At 39.9% G+C, this 19,566-nt stretch overlaps 1 protein-coding gene across 1 annotated transcript in view; it reads left to right on the top strand.

Annotated features, from left to right (window-relative positions):
• The window catches only part of LOC130403229 (zinc finger protein 609-like), a 103,533-nt gene that overhangs the window by 28,457 nt on the left and 55,510 nt on the right, over positions 1–19,566 (top strand). Inside the window, exon 2 of the mRNA XM_056607480.1 lies at positions 1,156–2,039. Coding sequence (XP_056463455.1) covers positions 1,284–2,039 — 756 coding nt within the window. The 5' untranslated portion in view covers positions 1,156–1,283. The remainder of the gene's footprint in view (positions 1–1,155; positions 2,040–19,566) is intronic.

Below are 19,566 nucleotides of genomic sequence, written 5' to 3'. Positions count from 1 at the left end.
CCACTCCCTTAGGTAATGTGGAAAGTTTTGTTTTTATAGCTAACTAAATGGTGTCACGGAATGTGTGTGCCGGAACCACACACATTGTCTTCAGAAAATACAGATGCAGCGACATGTATAATTGTTTTTGATATTTTATACGGTATTGTACTAATTCTGTTTACTGGTTGCAGTACTGTTTTTTTTAAACGGAGTGATGTTTACATTTTGTATTTTCATCAACTTACGTTTATTGCTGCACTTTTTGAGATTACTCTAATTTGTCACAGTTCTGCTCAATGTCACTTCCAAACATAAGGAGAAAAGAGAAAGTGCCTACATTTGTTTTTAGTTGATAGGATTATTAAAAAAAGTAGTATGAGGCATGTCGTTATTCTGGGAAATTTCTTTCATAGAATTTACAGAAAATGTCCTATATCGTGATATATATCGCTATCGTGATTTGAAATGACCCATATCGTGATACAAGATTTTGTCCATACGGCACTCCATAGTTGAAAGCATAAAATGTTACTCCTAAAAGTGGATTACAATACAACAAGAGGCAATGGGTTGGCATTGGTGAAAGTTACAGCTTTGTCTTTCAGAAATAAACATATTGCTATCCCTACATTTCCTCTGTCTGGACATGAAATGTACTTGACGTTATAAAGGCATAGTGAAGTACCCAATTGATTGCTTTATTTTCATACAGACGTTTATTAGAATAACAGATATTTACTAGACAACCATTAAGTTGCACTTTTCTGGGGATGGTGCCGAAACCGCACGGCTGTTCCATCATCGCATTGCGACAATAACTAACAGGCGAGTGTTAATTGAGCAGCTGCAGCTCAATGTATTTTTTAGGGAGGTATATACTTTTGAATTGTACACAGATGTCTGACTGTAATTTTTTACCCCACTTCAAAATAGTTGGATGTTGTAACTTTGATTGTATGTAGGCATGCATAAAAACGATATTTTGGACATGAAATAATCCAAAACAAAACGTCATGCTTATTAACAATCTGTGTCGGAACACCTTTACTCCCATAAAGATGTAGTGTGTGTGTGTGTGTGGGGGGGGTCTTTTTACAGCCAGTATCAAAAATGTATATAAATAGAACATCTCAGTTGGGCCCACCTTCAACACCTGTTTTTTGTTCTTCCTAGGGCACAATGTGGTTAAATGGAAAACGAACGCATAGACCGTGAGGATTCTCTTATCCCTGCTCCAGCACCACAGCCGTCTGAGAGGTCGTCAGACCTGACCAAGAAAAACCTGGGCCGTTGGCACTAAAATGTCCCTAAGTGGTGGCACTGCAGGCGGGAAAGGTGTGGACTCTAATGCGGTGGACACTTACGACAGCGGGGATGAGTGGGATATTGGTGTTGGAAATCTGATCATTGACCTTGACGCCGATTTAGAAAAGGACAAACTTGAGATGTCGGGCACCAAGGATGGAATGACGGCACCACCGAGTGCAGTGGCGGCATTGCCGGACAACATCAGGTTTGTCAGTCCAGTGGCTGGCTCTCAAGGCAAAGAAAGCAAATCGAAATCCAAGCGCAACAAGAACTCTAAAGACAATAGTAGCAAAGCCTCAGCTGGAGATGGGGCCAAAAAGGACACCACGGGGAGGACTCAGGGGGAGCCTACGGGAGCAGCAGCTGGGGCAGGAGCCACAGGCAACAATTCTACTTCTGGGAAAATCCTGGAAAAGGGGGGCAAGACCTCCCGAGGGGCTCTCAGTGGAAAGAAAGAGAAAGAAGGGGCTAATGCAAAAAGTAAGAAGGACAAAGTAGATGGAGGCCCAGTGGTGGCCATAGCTGCTGCAGAGAAAGATGTTGTGGCCCCGGCCCAAGGGGCTATGGGGAGTAGTCGCAACACATCCTTTGAGAACACACAATCAGACCTGCCGGGGGCTGAACAAATGGGGAATATTGCACTTGAACCGGTTGGGATTGTACCAGCATTAACCACAAAAACTGAACCGGATGAACTAGAAAATAGTACTAATGAATGCAGAACGCTGAAAAAGGTGAAAAACGAAAAGGTGAGTTTCTATCAATTTTTACTATTTGCTGTGTCTGGTTACCTTCCATGTGGTTCTGTTTTGCAGTATTTCAATTTGTGATAACAATTCCAGTCTTTCGTTAAGATGAGGTCAATAATATGGCACATCTAGTGACTACTTAAAAATGTTGTGTGCAAAAAATACAATTTAGAGGATGTATTCTAGAGAAGTTAAATTGTCATTAACATTATAATTTCACTCTGGGTGGAAAAGGTGTGTGTGTGTGTGTGTGTGTGTGTGTGTGTGTGTGTGTGTGTGTGTGTGTGTGTGTGTGTGTGTGTGTGTGTGTGTGTGTGTGTGTGTGTGTGTGTGTGTGTGTGTGTGTGTGTGTGTGTGTGTGTGTGTATATGAGAAAACAAGGTGGTGGTTTGGCAACCCATAGATTTTAGAACGGGGATGCTACTAAGGATGATGATTTTCTTCCACCGATACGATAACGTATAATTACCTGCTTCCGGCTTACCCAGGTAGGATGATGTCTCTAAAGAACCATAATTTGTTCAATATTTCTACCCGGCAGTCGAATTACCATGTCCAAAACAATTGTTTAACTAAAACATATAAACCAGGATAGGTTTCTAAATGTCCCCAATAGATACATAATTAAATCTGCTCTATAGAAGTGTATCCCAATAGCTCTAGGAACTGTTAAAGGCGGGTAAAGAACTGTGTGGCCTTTGGAGCTACGGTGTGTTTGTTAAGCACATAGACTACAAAATACAGGTTACACTGGCTTTCGATTTTCACATTAGTGAAACTGACACCGAGTATTTGTCCACTTATGGGACATATATTTAGTTGTTTGTATTTCTTGAATTCTTAATTTTTTAATTTGGGGCTTTATGCATCCCATGCATAAACTAGCTAATTTCCCCCCTCCTCTGGAATCGTAGTTGAACATGTATTGATGATTGGCCTCTGCAGCTTTGAAAAGCATCCCAACCGGCGATGACATGTCTGCTCCCTAATCCACCACGCCCATGCCATGTGGATTTACTTAGGTGCAAGAGTTCGAAGTAATGAGTGCAACAACTGGGTGCAGCGCTTGGTAAACCCTATGGTAAAGCCAATGTAAGCAATATTGAATTATCTGCGATAATTTTATAATTGAAAGAATACATAATACAAATTTCCAATTTCCATTGGACCATATTTGTTATGCATCCCTACCTTATTCTGTAAATAACTATCAAATAACCTGGTTAATTCAAACCTGTGTTTAATAAAGCTAGGTATAGTAGACATAACTCTAAATTTTGTAGCTGCTTTTTCCCACCCTATTTAAAGCGTTTATGCTACCCACAGTCACCACATAAAAGAGAGTCATGGGTGGACTGCTTAGCTATTCACCCACACTTATCTTGTCCACTCACAGAGTTGATCTATCTTTGTGTGTTGAATGCCTCCGAGCAGCCCTTTCAGGCACTCCCAGTGTAAAAAAGACGGCAGTGCGGGGTGTTGCCCGGGACTGTTTTGTTTGTCATCGTGCTCCATTCTTAATCCCACAAGCCCCAGCAACGCCTGGTGCGGTAGGGGGAGGGAGCCTACGAGTGCAAAACCAGCCTCTGCTGTTTTTCCCCTGCTGCTTTGAAAATGGGCTGGGGGATGGGCCGCCAAAGAAGCCTGTATGATTCCTTAAGTCCTGGACACCCTGACGGGAAGGCAAGATACAGAGTCTCTCTAGACAGCCTGAATGTGGAGGGAAATTTAAGGAAAAGAGGCTTAGCCATCACAATCTATTTAGAATGAAAACCCTGGATTGGGTATACGCGTAATAAAGCAAAAGGGCCACAACTGCGACCCCAGAGATGGCCTTTGAAATCTGTGTTGATAAATGGCCACCACCAGACCACCAGACCACCCAGAATTAATGAACATTACATCAAATGACTGGTTGACATTTTGAGTTTGACATGTGAGAGAGGGTAGTAAGAATAAATAATAATATTCTCTTGTTGGGTGATTTACATACTGTGCCTATCTTGGATTCAATATAGTGGTGGCTTTTATTTACCTAACAAGTAGTACTTTAAATCAATGCAGAGAATTGTTTGCCTCCATGTTGGTCTTGTTAGTTTCAATAACAATATCTTAATTGAGCCAGGGCGATTCCCCTTCTCAAAGGGCAGCAATCAACTTGTCTTTGAGGATCATTCACTTACACACAAGTGCTTTGCGTATGTGTGAGAAATGTTACTCCTGTATTGTTTCTCAACTACCATAATAATTGGGTGCATGATAATTATCGGGCCGTTAACAGAAATTATTACGTCATTCCGATAAATCCGATATCATGACGAATAGCCCTGAAAACCTAGCCTATATAATTTCAGTGCCCCGCTCCCACTATGATAACGCTTAATGATAGGTCTTATCGTAACTCTAAAAGTACACATCATAGTACAACCCATGAGTTCACAACTGCACGCGTATAGAAAATGTTTTTTTTATTGTTATGCTACACCTTTCCTGCTGTCGAAAAAATACGCTCTCTTCTCCGGTAACACAGTCGTTCTCGACGCCTTTCTTCGTCGTCGTTTCTTCTATTTGTCTGTAACTCATGCTCCAATCTTTCATCAATCAATGCGGATGTTGTGGATGCAACGGAATATATGATGCATTGCTGCAGCAACATTTAAGATGATCGCGATGAGTTCTGCCCATTCTGCCTCCGTGCTGTCTGTTGTCAGACCAAAACAAACCTGAGTGACAGGGGCCGTCCTTATCCCGCCTATTGCGAACCTCGACCCTACGTCATATCCCGCCCCTGTCAAGCCCTCCCCTGTCAAGCCCACCCCCTCTAAACCCCCCGTTGATTCTACTGATGTCTGAGTTACACCGATGTCCGCATATCGTGCATCAAGTGTGAATATGTGTGAATGACCCTCACGGGCGAACCTCTTGATTCTACTGATGTCTGAGCGACACTGATGTCTGCATATCGGGCATCATGTGTGAAATAGGTGTGAATGACCCTCACGGTCGAACCTCTTGATATAGAGAAGATGGAGCACATGTGGGAAAATGGCTATAGACAAGTCTAACTTATGTCAGTAGATTATGCACATATTATTTATTGTTATTGAGGAATGTTCTTTTTCAGTAGGGATGCACCGATATGAAAATTGACAGATTCCGATATTAATATTGCTGTTATGGCCGATAACCAATATTTACCGATATCGATATTGGTATAAAAACAAGTTTCTATGATGATTTTGTATACCGATGAACATGTAAACACTGAAGTATTTTCTTTCTTTATTTTCCAGAACTTCGAAATACATTGTTTCTTCAACAAGTTACAGGGCATCCATAACAAACACAAGTTACAAACAGTTAGTTTTAGGCTACTTACAACTTGTAGCAAGTACCTTTTGAATGTACAGTTTAACTTGCATCTATGAAAAGGTTTGGATCATAAATCACAATAACGATCACAAATCAAAATATCTTGACAAGGTTTTATAACTTCAATCAAATTTGCCAATATTCATGGCAACCACACACTTGTCTAATAAATTACAAAAAGTGTTTCAAGTTTAAGTCAATTTCAACCCAAAACTGTGAAATAGGCTAAATCAAATATATCAAGACATGTTCTGACTACATTCTCACTAATCAAACTTGAGAATATTTATAACAGACACTGTAGTCAGTGCACAATTTCCAATTTACATGTAATGTTCAAGTAAATGTCCAAACAATGTTTCCTCCAAGCAACCATAAAAAACACTTGTATACTAGTGTTTTTTTGCACAGTGCAAAACAATACAACTCATGTCAACTCGCATCTGTCCAACTATTTTCCTTCCAATAACCACACAATCGGAGATGCTTTGCTGGCTCAGCACTCCGTCATGCACTGCCAGCTGCAGTGTATGAGCCATGAAGCCCAGGCTTTTAAGACCGCACTCGTCCATTGCCTTCTGCATATTTCGTGTGTTGTCACAAAGCACAACATGCACATTTTCTTTCGGTATTTTCCACTGAGCAAACATGCCGTCAAATGAACTAGCTATGGCAGTCCCTGTATGCGACCCAGCAAATTCTTGTGCATGTAAACCAGCTCTTCTCATTTCAAAGTTGTCATCAATCCATTGAGCAGTAAGGCTTAACGTACTCATCTGACTGATGTTGGAGCTCCATATATCTGTCGTGAAGCTAATGTCATTCACACTGCTGTCCAATATCTTGTGAATGTGTGTGGCTAACACTTCGTACAAAGCAGGGAGGGAAACGTCAGAAAAGTAACGGCGACTTGGAAGGCTGTAGCGGGGTTCAATGTGCTCTATCAGCTGACGAAAGCCTCGGTCCTCCACTATGGAAAATGGCTGGTCGTCAAGAGCTATCATTTCCATTACCTTGTTCGTGATTGACTTGGCCTTTGAGCTGTCCTTGGCAAATTTCTTTGATTGGTCGAGTGCTTGCTGTATTGAGCTCCCAACTGCGGCTGCTGATGTTTTCGTTTTGGGCTGCTTGCTAGCAACGTTAGCTTCCTGACATTGTTTGTGAACTTCTGGATGGCGGTTTTTCAAATGACTCATTAAATTGGTGGCGTTGAATGATTTGACACGGCATCCTCCGCGCATTACTTCGGCTTTGCAAGTATTGCATATTGCAATTCGAGTATCATCGTTTGAGACCGTAAAAAACGCCCAAACCGTTAAGGGGACAAACACTCCTGTACTGCCTCTCCTTGCTTCTCTGGCTGCGTCACTGACACTGTCACATGACCAAAAAAGCTGCACATGGGCAAAAAACACACACAACGGCAACTAGACGGAAATAAATATCGGCTGTTAATATCGGACCAGTTTTACTTATCAGGCCGATGCCGATATGTTAAAAAAATGACTAACATCGGCCGATAACGATATCACTGCCGATATATCGTGCATCCCTATTTTTCAGTATATGTATATATGTGTGTGTGTTATCGATATTGGTATCGGCCTTGATGAGCTGAAAGTTATCGGTATTGGTTTGATAAAAAAGTTATAGTGCATTCCTACTAATACTCCTCAAAGCTTATCTCTTGTTGATAAATAAATCACCCCTGCCTCCTCACTGCATGCACTTACTCCCACTGACTGGAGGCTCCGCTCACTCTTCTAATTATTCAAGCCTCGGGGAGTGAGGCTGCTGTGCAGGTGTACTGCTGGCCTTAAAGAATGGAGCAGCTCTCATTGAAAAATACATTGGCAGTGTCACATGTTAGAAGGAAGGGGGTCTGCAGTGGACACCAGTCTAAGAGCATGGCTGCCACTCAGCTCAGTTCCTGATATTCGGCTCAGGTCCTGATACTCCGCTTGCAGGCTGAAAGGGTGCTTTGAGGGATGGCTTGGCTTCTTTCACTTTCCTGGGCCAAATAATTATTGTTCTTGTTTTACAGCTCATTCCATTTTTAATAGGTCCAGGCTTTTTAAAGTACTACTAGGTATAGTAAAGGTAGTGTCACCTTGTTCTGAAATGGGGAGAGGTTATTTAAGGAGAATTATTGAATTAAATGTAATGCTATTTGAATGTAGTGCCACCAGATATTGGCAGAATGGCGTAAAATATCTTCGTACACACTACTCTATTTATGGGGAAAATGTAGAGCACTTTTAATGAAGACTTTCTCTACAATACATATCCCCATATGACAGTATTTCATAAATATCAGAAGCACTAGAATTCATAAAGAAAAGTAAACGGCAGACACATTTTGCCTCATAGGCTTTCCTGTCATGTGTTTCACCCTCCATAAACAGTATTTACCTGTGTTTATGCATCCATTTTTAAAACTCATTCTTAGGAGACCCAGTTGAATCAAGTAGCTCTGTTTGTATAGTCAGTAGAATGGTTTTCAAGGAAATCAAAATGAAATATTTTCCACTGTGTTCATGGCTGCTCTGATTATTGTATAGCTGCCTGGTTTAAAATACCCAGCCTCACTTAACCATGCAGAAGAAGAGACTATTGTCACAGAAATGTGTTCCACGTGTTTGCCATTAGCCTCTGTCCCTGTCAAACTGATGTCCGCTTATAGGCAACAGAGGGCCACAAAAAAATTATTCTATGTTATAATTTGGAGTATGTAACAATTTAGAAGTTGTGGTATAAACCAAATTGTTCCCTTTGAGCTTTAACCTGTGTTAATTGAGTAATATACAAAACTAACGTGTAAACAAAATGCATTGTACTAGAATATTATGCATGCAATATACATATTGATGTCTTGCAGTGGTGCAACGGATTCACTGGTTACCCATTATCCGGACGATTCAACCCTCACGGTTCGGGACACAAGTGATCCGTGGATCGGCTGACAAAAAAATGAATTGTACGACAATTCCGGTATTTAGCACATTGAGCCCCCTTTCTGGTTTGTCTAGGATGAAATATAATGGTTGCCAACGAAATGTTGACTATTGGTCTGGTCTCTGGTATTCGGCTCATTTTGAATCGCCCCTGCCTGCGTCAGAAGAAATGGCTATGGTTATTCACAAACCTGTCCTTAAAACTATCCTAAATGTTTGTTTTCAGAAATGTGCAACTCACCGAGTGGATAGTGGTGTTCGTTGATGTTCCTAATCAAGTATCGTAGTGAAGTACAGTTTATGTCGTGTTTTATTTGGCATTTTGTAAATCCCATTGAAACGGGGACCGGAAACGGAAAGGGGGCTGTTTATGTTTGATTGAAGGCTTTTCGCTTGGTTCTTCGTATCAACAGTAGGGCTAGAACCGAGCGAAAAAACTACAACTAGCCCCCCTTTTACTTTTCCAGTCAACGAGCAATGAGTCTTCCCTGATAGTAGAGTTGTACGGTATGGACTAAAATGTATATCACGGTATGATTTCATGATTTCATCTAATTTCGATATAAATGCTTCCGAAGGGGTAAAATAGTTGGTTTGGCAGCAAATCTGCATGAATAATGCATAATCTTTTCCCAAGTTACTTCCATCTCTGAAAAACACTAATGTTTAATGATCTGGATTTCTTTCTCCACTTGATCACTGACCTTGCCGTATAGTTACGGCATAGGCATCTCAATTTGGCTGAAGTGTGTGCGGGAAGGTAACGTGTACCTGGGATCGAGTGTTTTGACCATGTCCTTACACAGGTAAACAGTGATGCCGTTTGTTATCTCGTTCCACCGCAAGCTTTTTTTCGTCGTAAGGACTGGCTTTGGAAAATGCCTGCAGAAGCGATGTCTGTGGAAGAGATGCAGAGATCAGCGTCTTTCACGTACGGTATGGAATGAGTACTTGTGTAGGGACTATTGCGCAAGCGCGCCTGAGTGCTTGCACAATACCATACTGCCTGAGAAGGCAGTATCGCTGTCAAATCTGTTCCTGGGAAAAGTAATGTTGAATGCCGAATTGAAAAAAGGAACTACGTTTCGTTACCATATTTTCATTAGTTGCACGTAACTTTACATTTGACATGAAAAAGTACTTGCGTCGCTGTATTAACGTGATGCACACAACACTGTCTACCGGTCACACCGGTAACGTCAAAATCCATACCGTAGCGCAAATTCATACCGGTGTACTTTCTATGCCGTTTACCGTACACCCCTACCTGATAGACTGCCAACGATGCATTTTATGTTCAATATGTATCATAATATGCAATCAAATATTTTTGAGGACGATATCCAAACCCAAATCCTTTAGTGTCTAAGACCAAACGGTTGAATCCTGTGTTAATTTGACATTTTAAGAAATGTCAACGTATTGCTGAGCCCCACTTCAAACAAAGTAAAACTAACAATACACATTTGTTATACAAATCATCATGAATGACTCCTTTAGTAGAAAGACGAAGTTGTGCAGCTTGCTCCTTATGGAAACAGACATGAGATTGAGTCAATATTTGTCAGTGAAGCATGTGGCTGTTAAAAAGCTCTCACAGATTTTATGGTTGAGTCATAAAATGGTGGTCATGTTAGACATGTCAAAATGTGTGGGCTTGTTAATAAGAGAGGCTGCAAGAGAAATATTATTCTGGGCATACAAGTGCAGAACATTTCTGAAGTTTTGGTATCTTGGATATATTGCGTGTGCGGGACACATCTTGTGGTGTAAGTGTACAAACTTGTTTAGTCCAGTAACTCATAAACCTTTTTAAATGTTCGTTAAAAATGTATTTTGCCTGTATAATTAAGGGTGTTTTAACCAACCCCACCCACACTACAATGCAATGGATTGGATTATTTCATCATAAAGTAGCTCATTTGATGGGGAATGAATTGAAGCGTGGCAGAAGTAATATTCAATCTTTAGTTTCTTTCCTAAAGAAACTTAGTCTTCATTGAAATGTACATAATAAATACATAAAATGCTGTAGTTGTTAGGTTTAATAGGTTTTGGATCAATGTTTAATTTGGGGAGAACAAAGGTCACTTACTGAATATTAGGGCTGAACGATGTGGGGAAATAATCTAATTGCGTATTTTCTTTTTTGGACTAATATTGAGATTTTTTTTGAGAAGTTCTTTATCTTCCCTATTATTCGCTAAACATAAGTAATAAATACTTCTATACTATTACCAACACAACATTGAAAGCAGTCAACATATAAACTGCTCTTTCCTGTAGGCCAAGCCGATCTGTTGATATTAATTGATGCATGAATTGATATTATATCTTTATTTAACTATTGAATTGTAAAAGAGAAATAAATATGAATCTTACTGATCTCCAGTCAGTAACGGTAACAAATCACACAAACTTAATTCCCAAAATATTTTGGGTTTTGATTCTCGTTTATATGGAGTTATACTCTCGGTCATTTCGGTCAGTCATCACTGCCGGGTGGTATATGGCCTACTTGGGAACTTATTTGGCTGTAGTCCTGCTGCACGTGAAATCTTTGTTTAGAGTCACCAAAGGTTATGTTGACATTTTTTATGTTAGAACCATCTCTCGCCCACTCAGACCGCTGTGCTCGTAGCTACTATGGATGGGTCAGAATATTCAATTATTCGATTATTCGTTCCCGAGCGTCGAAGCCGATATTTAACATTTGGACCGTTAACATTTTTCCCATTCCAATAAACAAGAATTAACGGACGAAACTTATGTTGGTTCTGTAGCACTATTAGTTTTTTTTATTATTATTAAATAATGTACAGAAAAACAATATACACAAGCATGAATATTAATATTTGCATTAATGCATACAACACAAACAAACGACACCAGGTACGCTACTGAGTGTGGAACGGGGAGGGAGTCTGACGTCATTCAAAAGCGCATTGTGTTATTAACGTAGTTAGTTTACAGAGTGTGTAGGCCTATTCTGTTGGTATAGGAGGCTAACAATGTCGAAGTCCCGCAAGAGCTCCGCCTGGGCACACTTCAAGAAAATAGAAGACAATCATGTCCCGTGTGGGATATGTGGAACTAAATTATCATACCATGACTCCATGTCAACGATGATATCGCATCTCAAGTTGCATCCAACTGTCAAAGTAAACGAAGATGAGGGACCCACCCAATCAAGTATGGCAACATTTATTCACGCTCGCAAGTGTGACAGAAGCCGCAGCGAAAAAACGTCTGCCTTAATTGCCAGCATGGTGGCTAAAGATATGCTGCCTATTAGTACAGTGGAGGGGAGGGGGTTTCCAGAATTAATGGCATACATAGAGCTAGAGTACATACACGGTTCAGTGTCGAAGAACCATCACCTCGCGTCTCGAAAAGATGAATGCTGAATGCTCAAGAGTCCGTTCGCAATGCTTTAGCCAAAAATGCGGGCACCGCTCTACTATGGGTGTAATTTTTTTTTATGTTCTGCATTATTATGTTAGCCTTATTTAAGTATTTACAAGAATAAATATTAATTTATTAATACCAGAATAAATTTGATTATTTACTGTTAGTTTGTTTTTTTCAGTTTAAGTTATTAAGTGATTACTTGCCGATGATCCATGGCAGCCTTTTTGAATGTTAGCACACATCGAATAATCGATTATTCGTTCATACCACCCACTGATTATTCAACCATGAAAAATTTGAGATATTCACATCCCTAGTAGCTACTGTGATGTAGGGCGGACTTTGATTCGTTTTTATGGTTATTTTTGGGGAAAGTGCTTTGGGGAAACCAATTGCATTCAGATCTGACCTTTTCTTGCTTTTTCCTTTAAACTCGGGAGGTTGGCTTCTAGGAATGGCAGACTAATGGTGCTAATATTGATGATCAAGCTAGGTGACATGGTAGTTTATTTTCTGTATCTCCAAACAGATTCCTTTTTTTACTAAAATATTTCAGGTAGGTTATTGATTTTAATAACCCTGTTGGGAGCCATGGATAATTTTATTATATTTAAAAAAAAAACACTCTTGGCAAGGACATCAAATTCAACTGCTGGTGGTGGCGATGAAGGGTAAACTAAAAGGAACTTCGAAAGTCACGAAAATAATGCTACATGTGTTCAGAGCAGTGTGGAATTTTCACAAACTGGCAAAGACTGAGACTAGCAATTTATTTATTTTTTTACTCGGGTTTCTCGACATTTTCATTCAGTAACGGCGATAAAATGGTTATGTTGAAGAACATATAAGACATGATTTTGGGTTCACTGCCCATTTAAGTACTAGCTGAGAATCCAAAGAAATGCCATTACACTGCCAATAAAGGCTTCCAATATTTCAACATGCTGTGGAAAACAGAACACAAAGAATCATGATTATGATGGTTCACTCTGGGGGATTTCAGGTCACTCCTGCAAAAGCAATCATAGATCTCGCAGACAAAGCCCTGTCATGCTTTGTCTTTCCCCGAAACTCCCCGTCCCAGCCCTCAATGTTTTTCTCCCCCCTGAGCTCTTCCTGTGCCTTGGTAATGTGGATCTGAGTCGATGTGCTACGAGAGGGGCGTATGTTGGGGAACTAGGGTAAGGAGGGTTGAGGGTGGTGGTGCGAGCTGGGAGGCTTGTACAACTAATTCAGCTCATTAAAGACTTGCGCAGTGAGAGCAGCTGTCCTCCATTGTCAGACTGAACATTTTCATGGAGCCCTTCATGGTTAGTGAGAATGCTGGGAGGAGGGAAAGGGAGAAGGGACAATGATAAATAAAGCGAGGAGGTAAGAGAAGGCACAATATAACAAGACTTCCATTGGCAGGAGTACACGTCAATGTTTTATTTGGTCTTGCCGCTGTTTGAAACATTGTGGGTATGTGGTTGGACCAGGTTCTAATAATAAACTGATTCCATTCTAACCAAGTCTGCATCGAGCAGAAGAGTTGAAAGGGAAAAAAGGGCTGTGCTTTTATGCTAGGCAAGAGAGGGCATATAAGGGGTAAGAGGAGGAGGGGAGGCTTAAGGAAAGGAATGGGGGAGGGTAGAACTGTATTATGAATGGGTTGTCTTTAGACCACCCTTCCCCCAACACACACGCACACAGAGTTTTTCACAGGCTGCTGAGGTTGTGTTTGGAATGAGAGGGCTGCCTGAAAGTTCCAGGATTCCTGAATCCTTGAGGCATGTGGTCTGATTAGCGGGCAAAACCCACACAGTAGGAGGAGTAGTCTTCTCCCCCCCTTTCTCTTACCCGCCTGGAATTTTGGACTAACTGAGAAAGAGCTGGCACAGTTTGTGCAACATGTTTGTTTTAATGCAGAGCTGTGTGTTAAACCGTTTTCTTCCTTCTCCTTTGTCCCTTTTGCTGAGTATGTAAATACTAATATCTACTGTAAGAAGACACTGGGCCATTTTATTGTCAGTAAACACCTAGTTTGTTGCCAGAAAAAGAACCTCCTTAATTGTCTTTCTACTCTTAAGCAAACGGATATTATCTTGTCTCATGTTCTGAAATCATCCGATGGTAAATGTACCGTAAAATTCTGGAATTGCAATTCTGACTTTTCTGTTAGCAGCATCAAGCATTAGATTTATAATTGTTCTTCGTAATACCACATCTGCTTTGAGGTTAATTCCAGACTGAGGAGTGTTTTCATACACAAGAACGTTGCTTTAAAATGTGGCTGCTATCCCGGGGACAGGATATAGGCCATCTGAAGACTTATATATATTGTGATGTAATACTGTTCATTATTAACCTAATTTATAATTTTAAAATGTTTTATTAGTATATACTTAGTCAATGTTTTGTTGACAGATTTTCTTTCTTACTTTTATCTAATAATGCTTTCAGTTCTGCTGAAAGCAACTGTTATTTAATTGAGGTATTGCTGTTAATATCATGTGAATTTCTTTCCCTCGGCCATCTATGTTTTTACTTGTTCGAGCATATACAATGGAAAACTGCCAACTTTTCATATTGCAAACCAGTTAACCAGCCTTTCTGGTGCTTGGCATGATATTATAGCCGATGAATTCTGACAGACTAGCTAATCCATTTTCCAGTGGGTGGTATGATGGGGATCGAAGTTGTTGTATTTTGACTGAAGAGGTTGTCTGTGCTTTTCCCTCGTGTTACATTTTGCTCAATGTCAAAAGGCTATCTGCCAAGAATAGTGCAGCAGCCTGCATTTCAGAAAGAGAAACTGGAGAAGTAAGATACTGTGCGTGCTCTATCTCCTTAAAGCCAATATGAGAGGTCGGCTCAGAAAGAGAAGCTTTCCAAGGCTAGAAGTACTGTAGATCTCTAATCCAGATTGTAAACCTGTTTTTAAACATAATTAATTATGAGCCAGTTGACAGAAATAACTCTCCCTTTTTGTTAAAATTGGAATTATTCATGCCCATCTACTTATTTTTCTTTCTCTGAGCATTTGCATTCTTGGTTCTGTGTGCGTTTATGTCTGCTTCCAAGTTTAGAAGTATAGATTTGAGCTGAAAGGATTTTCTTTGCCATTCTAATCCACGCAGACAGCTAGACCCTTGTCGTTTTTCCCGTCCCCTTTTTGTTATTCATCCACTGAATGCAGGGCCTTTCTAATTCACCCTAAAAAGGGTTTCTGAAGAGGATTATGCCACTGATAGAAATTAAAGGGAGAATTTTTCCATCTTATGGGACCAAAAATGTCTGACATTCAGTGGTTTAACGGATGCTCCTAATTGTAATTGACAATCTTATTTGCCGTTTCCCTGAAATACACAAATAATTAGAAAGGTTTGAATAAAAGTGAAGTGGTTCACTTGGCATTGGTTTAAATTGGATGTCGCTAACATGAATCAATATTCCTTAACACAGTTTGAGTTTTATTGAAATGTCTGTCATTCAACGTTTATTTAAAAATAATACTTTTTTCATGCCAACCCCGAGAATGCATTTGAGTAGTGCAATCATGTGGTTAAAATGTATATAGTGTAAAAACCATCAAGACTTTTTTTAGGAATTACCTTGCTTTGTATATCATACCGTAGATTAACATGTTAAATATGATCCGAGACTAGTTCAAATCCATGGCGTTTAAATGTCTTTATTTAGACCTATCATGTTGCTTGGGGATCTGCAGATGTACAAGATGTACAAATTACCTACAATTCTAAAGAACTATATTTGATAGAAGGGGTGTGTGTGTGTGTGTGTGTGTGTGTGTGTGTGTGTGTGTGTGTGTGTGTGTGTGTGTGTGTGTGTGTGTGTGTGTGTGTGTGTGTGTGTGTGTGTGTGTGTGTGTGTGTGTGTGTGTGTGTGTGTGTGTCTTAACCCTAATAAAAAGCTACCTGACAAACTCTGGTTTCCGTTTGCCTAAATGCCTTACTTTGGGAAAATAACATAAATGTCTTACCAGCTTGCAGTTGTAGGAGTTGTTGGGTCTTTACTTTAAATGACCCTGCCAGACACAGTGTTCAGACTGCAAGGTATGTCGGGAGATATTTACTGCCAAGCGAGAGCCATCCCTTACTGAAACCAGCTGAACAGCAGCTTCTCTTTGGCACCGTGCAGAGAGTAATGTTTGTCAGTTTTGTGGAGTGCCTATAGCTTGAAAAAGCTATTTGGGGAAAGTGTTAGAGATGTTCCATCGGCAGTGCACACCAGGTTTTTCTAATCATCATATTGTGATCAGGGTCTCAAGCTGTTGAAATGTACCCCAAAACCAAATCATAACACTCAGAATATGCAAGGATTGCGAAGTTGTATCATAATGTAATTTTATGACATTATTACGTCCATGGTGCATTGCTCGTAAGCCTTGGTCCAGCCGGACATTATTGGAACTTTATCTCATCCGGTGATGAGATAAAGTGTTGGGTTGAAGAGTGTTCCGTTAAGCAGATATAAACTGGGCTACTTTTGTTTACTTTCGTATTTAATATTAGACCTGTGGAGATAATATCTTGCTGATTATTAATTATTTTTATTGCTTTGTTGTACAGATTATAAGGTTGCTAAAGCGGCTCCCGTCGCATTTGACATGTTACTTTATGTATGACAATAAACAAAATAATTTGCCGGGACATTCCCGGAAACGCCATATAGTTATCAACGGAATGCATTAATTGTTTCTTTATTTGTAAGCTTTTGTTGGGCAGCAGGAAGACCATCTAAATGGGGTTAATCTAACGAAGGTCCATAGTGTTAAGCGAAAGCCGTCTTTTTACCCATAACAAAGGACTTTGAAGGTAAATATGGATACATTTCAGACGACTAATTGAGATTCAGGTTGTGCTCATTTGTGTTTAGTCTTTGGACTATAAACACTTGGTTACATCGTTTTGTTAATCCAGAGCATTGACCTTCTATAAATATTGCTCTGTTTGCATTATTTACCACATTAACAGCATTTAATGCCATAGGTCATGTATTGAGCCTGCACCTCTAGTAAAGATATTGTCTTATGCCAGAGGGCTTTACAGGCCCTGCTGTTAATTCAATGCTGTTGTATTTCTTCAGACAAGAGTGCTCCATGCGTCAAAGTCACCCCTGCCAGTATAGTGTTCTCCTATGAATGCTGATGTGCATCGGAGTGTCCTTCAATACACCAACCCTGCAATATATGTAATACAAAAAACAACAATGCTTATCCCATTAATTTTTCCATCCCTTCATACAGTATTTTCACCCATGGCTGGGCCTTACCCATTTAGTCAGCATTCCAGTCAGCTGGGATTTTTCATACTTACCATAGATATTGGTTGGACGAGAATGAGACATTCTGGCCGACATCATTCCAGTCTCCATAATAGGAACAGAAAAGATGGAAGCTATAGGGCTTTATTAGTGGGCATCTATAATTGGGTTCCAAATGCCAAGAGTAGAAAGAAACCATCCGTTTTTTTTCTAGGCTAGCAGGACTAATGGTTGGATGCAATGGATAGGATCTAGCATGAACGATACAGCTACAGCTAGCTAAACAAAAATCTTTGACTATGTCCATGAAGAAAGACATTAATTTGCCTCCGCCCTTAGAACGGAGATGAGACAATGACATTCCAGCCTCAACTATACTCTGACATCAGCTCGGACAACTCCATTGAAAACAACAGGGAGGAGGCATAATATAACGGTGGATTTATCTTTCATTAAAAAACATGGTAAAATGATGTGCTTCGGTTACATGTAACACGGACAGCGGTATCCCGAGAGGCTGCAGAATGGGGTATATTTCATCGCTTTTCCCAAGACACAATGGGACAAGAAAAAGTGTATAATGCGGATCAGACTGTGTCGCAGGCCAGAATACCAACTGAATTTAATCATGGTAACGGCGTGGCTTAGCAACAGGGGAATTATGTTTGTTTTGATTATCAGTGTTGAATAATACTAACTAGTCAGTCACTAAATGTTTTGCTCAACTACAGATCTCCCAGGTTACGTTGCTAAAACTGGCGGACACATCAAAAGCACCTGCTTGGGCTAGAGCCGATCGCTGCTTTGCTTGTGGCGATCACAAAAGCTAACCATTTTCGGATGTCCAATCAATTAAAATTAAACAATTGGAAATACAATTATTATATATCGGGCGTTTCTGTGTCGGGACCCCCGTTTATTTGGCTAGAGGCTAGCTGCTTCTTAAATGTCTGATGTACTCCCGGAAGAAGCTAACGTAAACGATCTTTTTCATGTCATGCCATATGAAAGAGAGACTTCAAGGAATCCGACGGTATAAGCCTAATCATTTTGTGAGCTTATCTCGATAACTAGATGTGAAAGAATAACGTCAATAACACTTCCTGGTTACTAAAGGTGATGACAGACACACGCACACACTTGATTCAACCATTTCAAACTATCAGCTGTTATAGCTCAGCTATGTATGTATTCAAACTTGATCACTTTTCGCTATTTGTTTAACTCTTCACTTTATTTTTCCAACCATTTGTACATTTTACTCCATTGAGACTTTTGCATTCTATTTGAATCTTTTTACTTGATTTAAGCAATTTCACTTTCCTTTAGTGAGATGTTTTAAGGAAGCTTATTTGCATTCATGAGCAGTGAATGCAAATGCAAGTGCTTCCATATATTTTATTAGTATAATTATTATTTGTTCAAGAGTAAAACAAAGTGTCAGATATCCAAAGCTGCCGTATCTGTATCGGATGTGAAAAAGTGTTGTGGGACATCCCTAGTCGGTAACATGCAAAAGGTGTGTGTGATTGAAACACTGTCATATCAACATGTCTTTTTTGTCCTCGGTAAAGAGAGTCGCTAGAAATCCTTAATTTCACCAATCTTTTGGTCTGAGCACACATTCAACGAAATGCGATCAAATAATGTAAAGTGTAAAAATGTGTACATCCATATTCAATGTTTTAAAAAGCTCTGTGTTACAAAGTAATTTGCTATATCCTATTTGTTTCACTGCAGGGGGGAAAGGACATTTCTGACAAGGCCTCCTTTTTTTGCAAGGCGATTGATGAGGGGGAAGTTAACATGTACAGTAGATGAGCTTGGGAGTTTAGTCCTGTAAGTGGAGCCGCTTCGTTCAATCTGGAAAATTATATTATTCAAATGAAAAGCATTATAAGAAAGTTTAAGTTGCGGCCTGTTCTTTAGAGGTGCTGTAGGTCCAATCTTGGAGTTGTAAAGAGAGAGCAGAGGAAAGTCAAAGAGAGAAAGATTTTGAGACTAAACAACCGATGAACTTCTAACCCTAACTTATGTCCAATTAAGTTATAAATGGTTAAGATTGTAAACTATATCAGAAAATGATATTTTATGAAACCCATTGCAATCTCAAATTATTTCAGTCTATGGATTTAATACTATTCGTCCAGGCTGATTTAATGTTCAGAGTCTATTTAGCCCTCCTGGCTATTTAGCAAAGCGGGTGACTAATTAGCATACACTCGTTCCAAGCCAGGCCACTCACTCGCCTAAATAAATGGTGTTATGTTAAAGGGGAACTGTCTGCTTCATACGATACGATACTTCTTTATTTGTCAGTAGGGCGCTGAAATTCCTTTTGCGTCCCTGGGAATGGGTGTTGTACACTGATACGTACTCGCAAAATAAATATCAGATTAGCCGGTCTTTTTGTCCGACATATATAAATATAATTTCGTCAGTGATCCCTGCCAGTTGATATTCGGTCCGGTGGTCAGGTTTTTTGTCTTGAGCCCGGTCCATTAATCCAGCGTCATTACCAAAGC

This window comes from Gadus chalcogrammus, chromosome 14 (genome assembly GCF_026213295.1).
Source record: "Gadus chalcogrammus isolate NIFS_2021 chromosome 14, NIFS_Gcha_1.0, whole genome shotgun sequence".
In the NCBI taxonomy this organism is placed as follows: domain Eukaryota; kingdom Metazoa; phylum Chordata; class Actinopteri; order Gadiformes; family Gadidae; genus Gadus; species Gadus chalcogrammus.
Note: the sequence above shows the minus strand (reverse complement) of the source record. Positions and strands in the feature narration are given on the sequence as shown.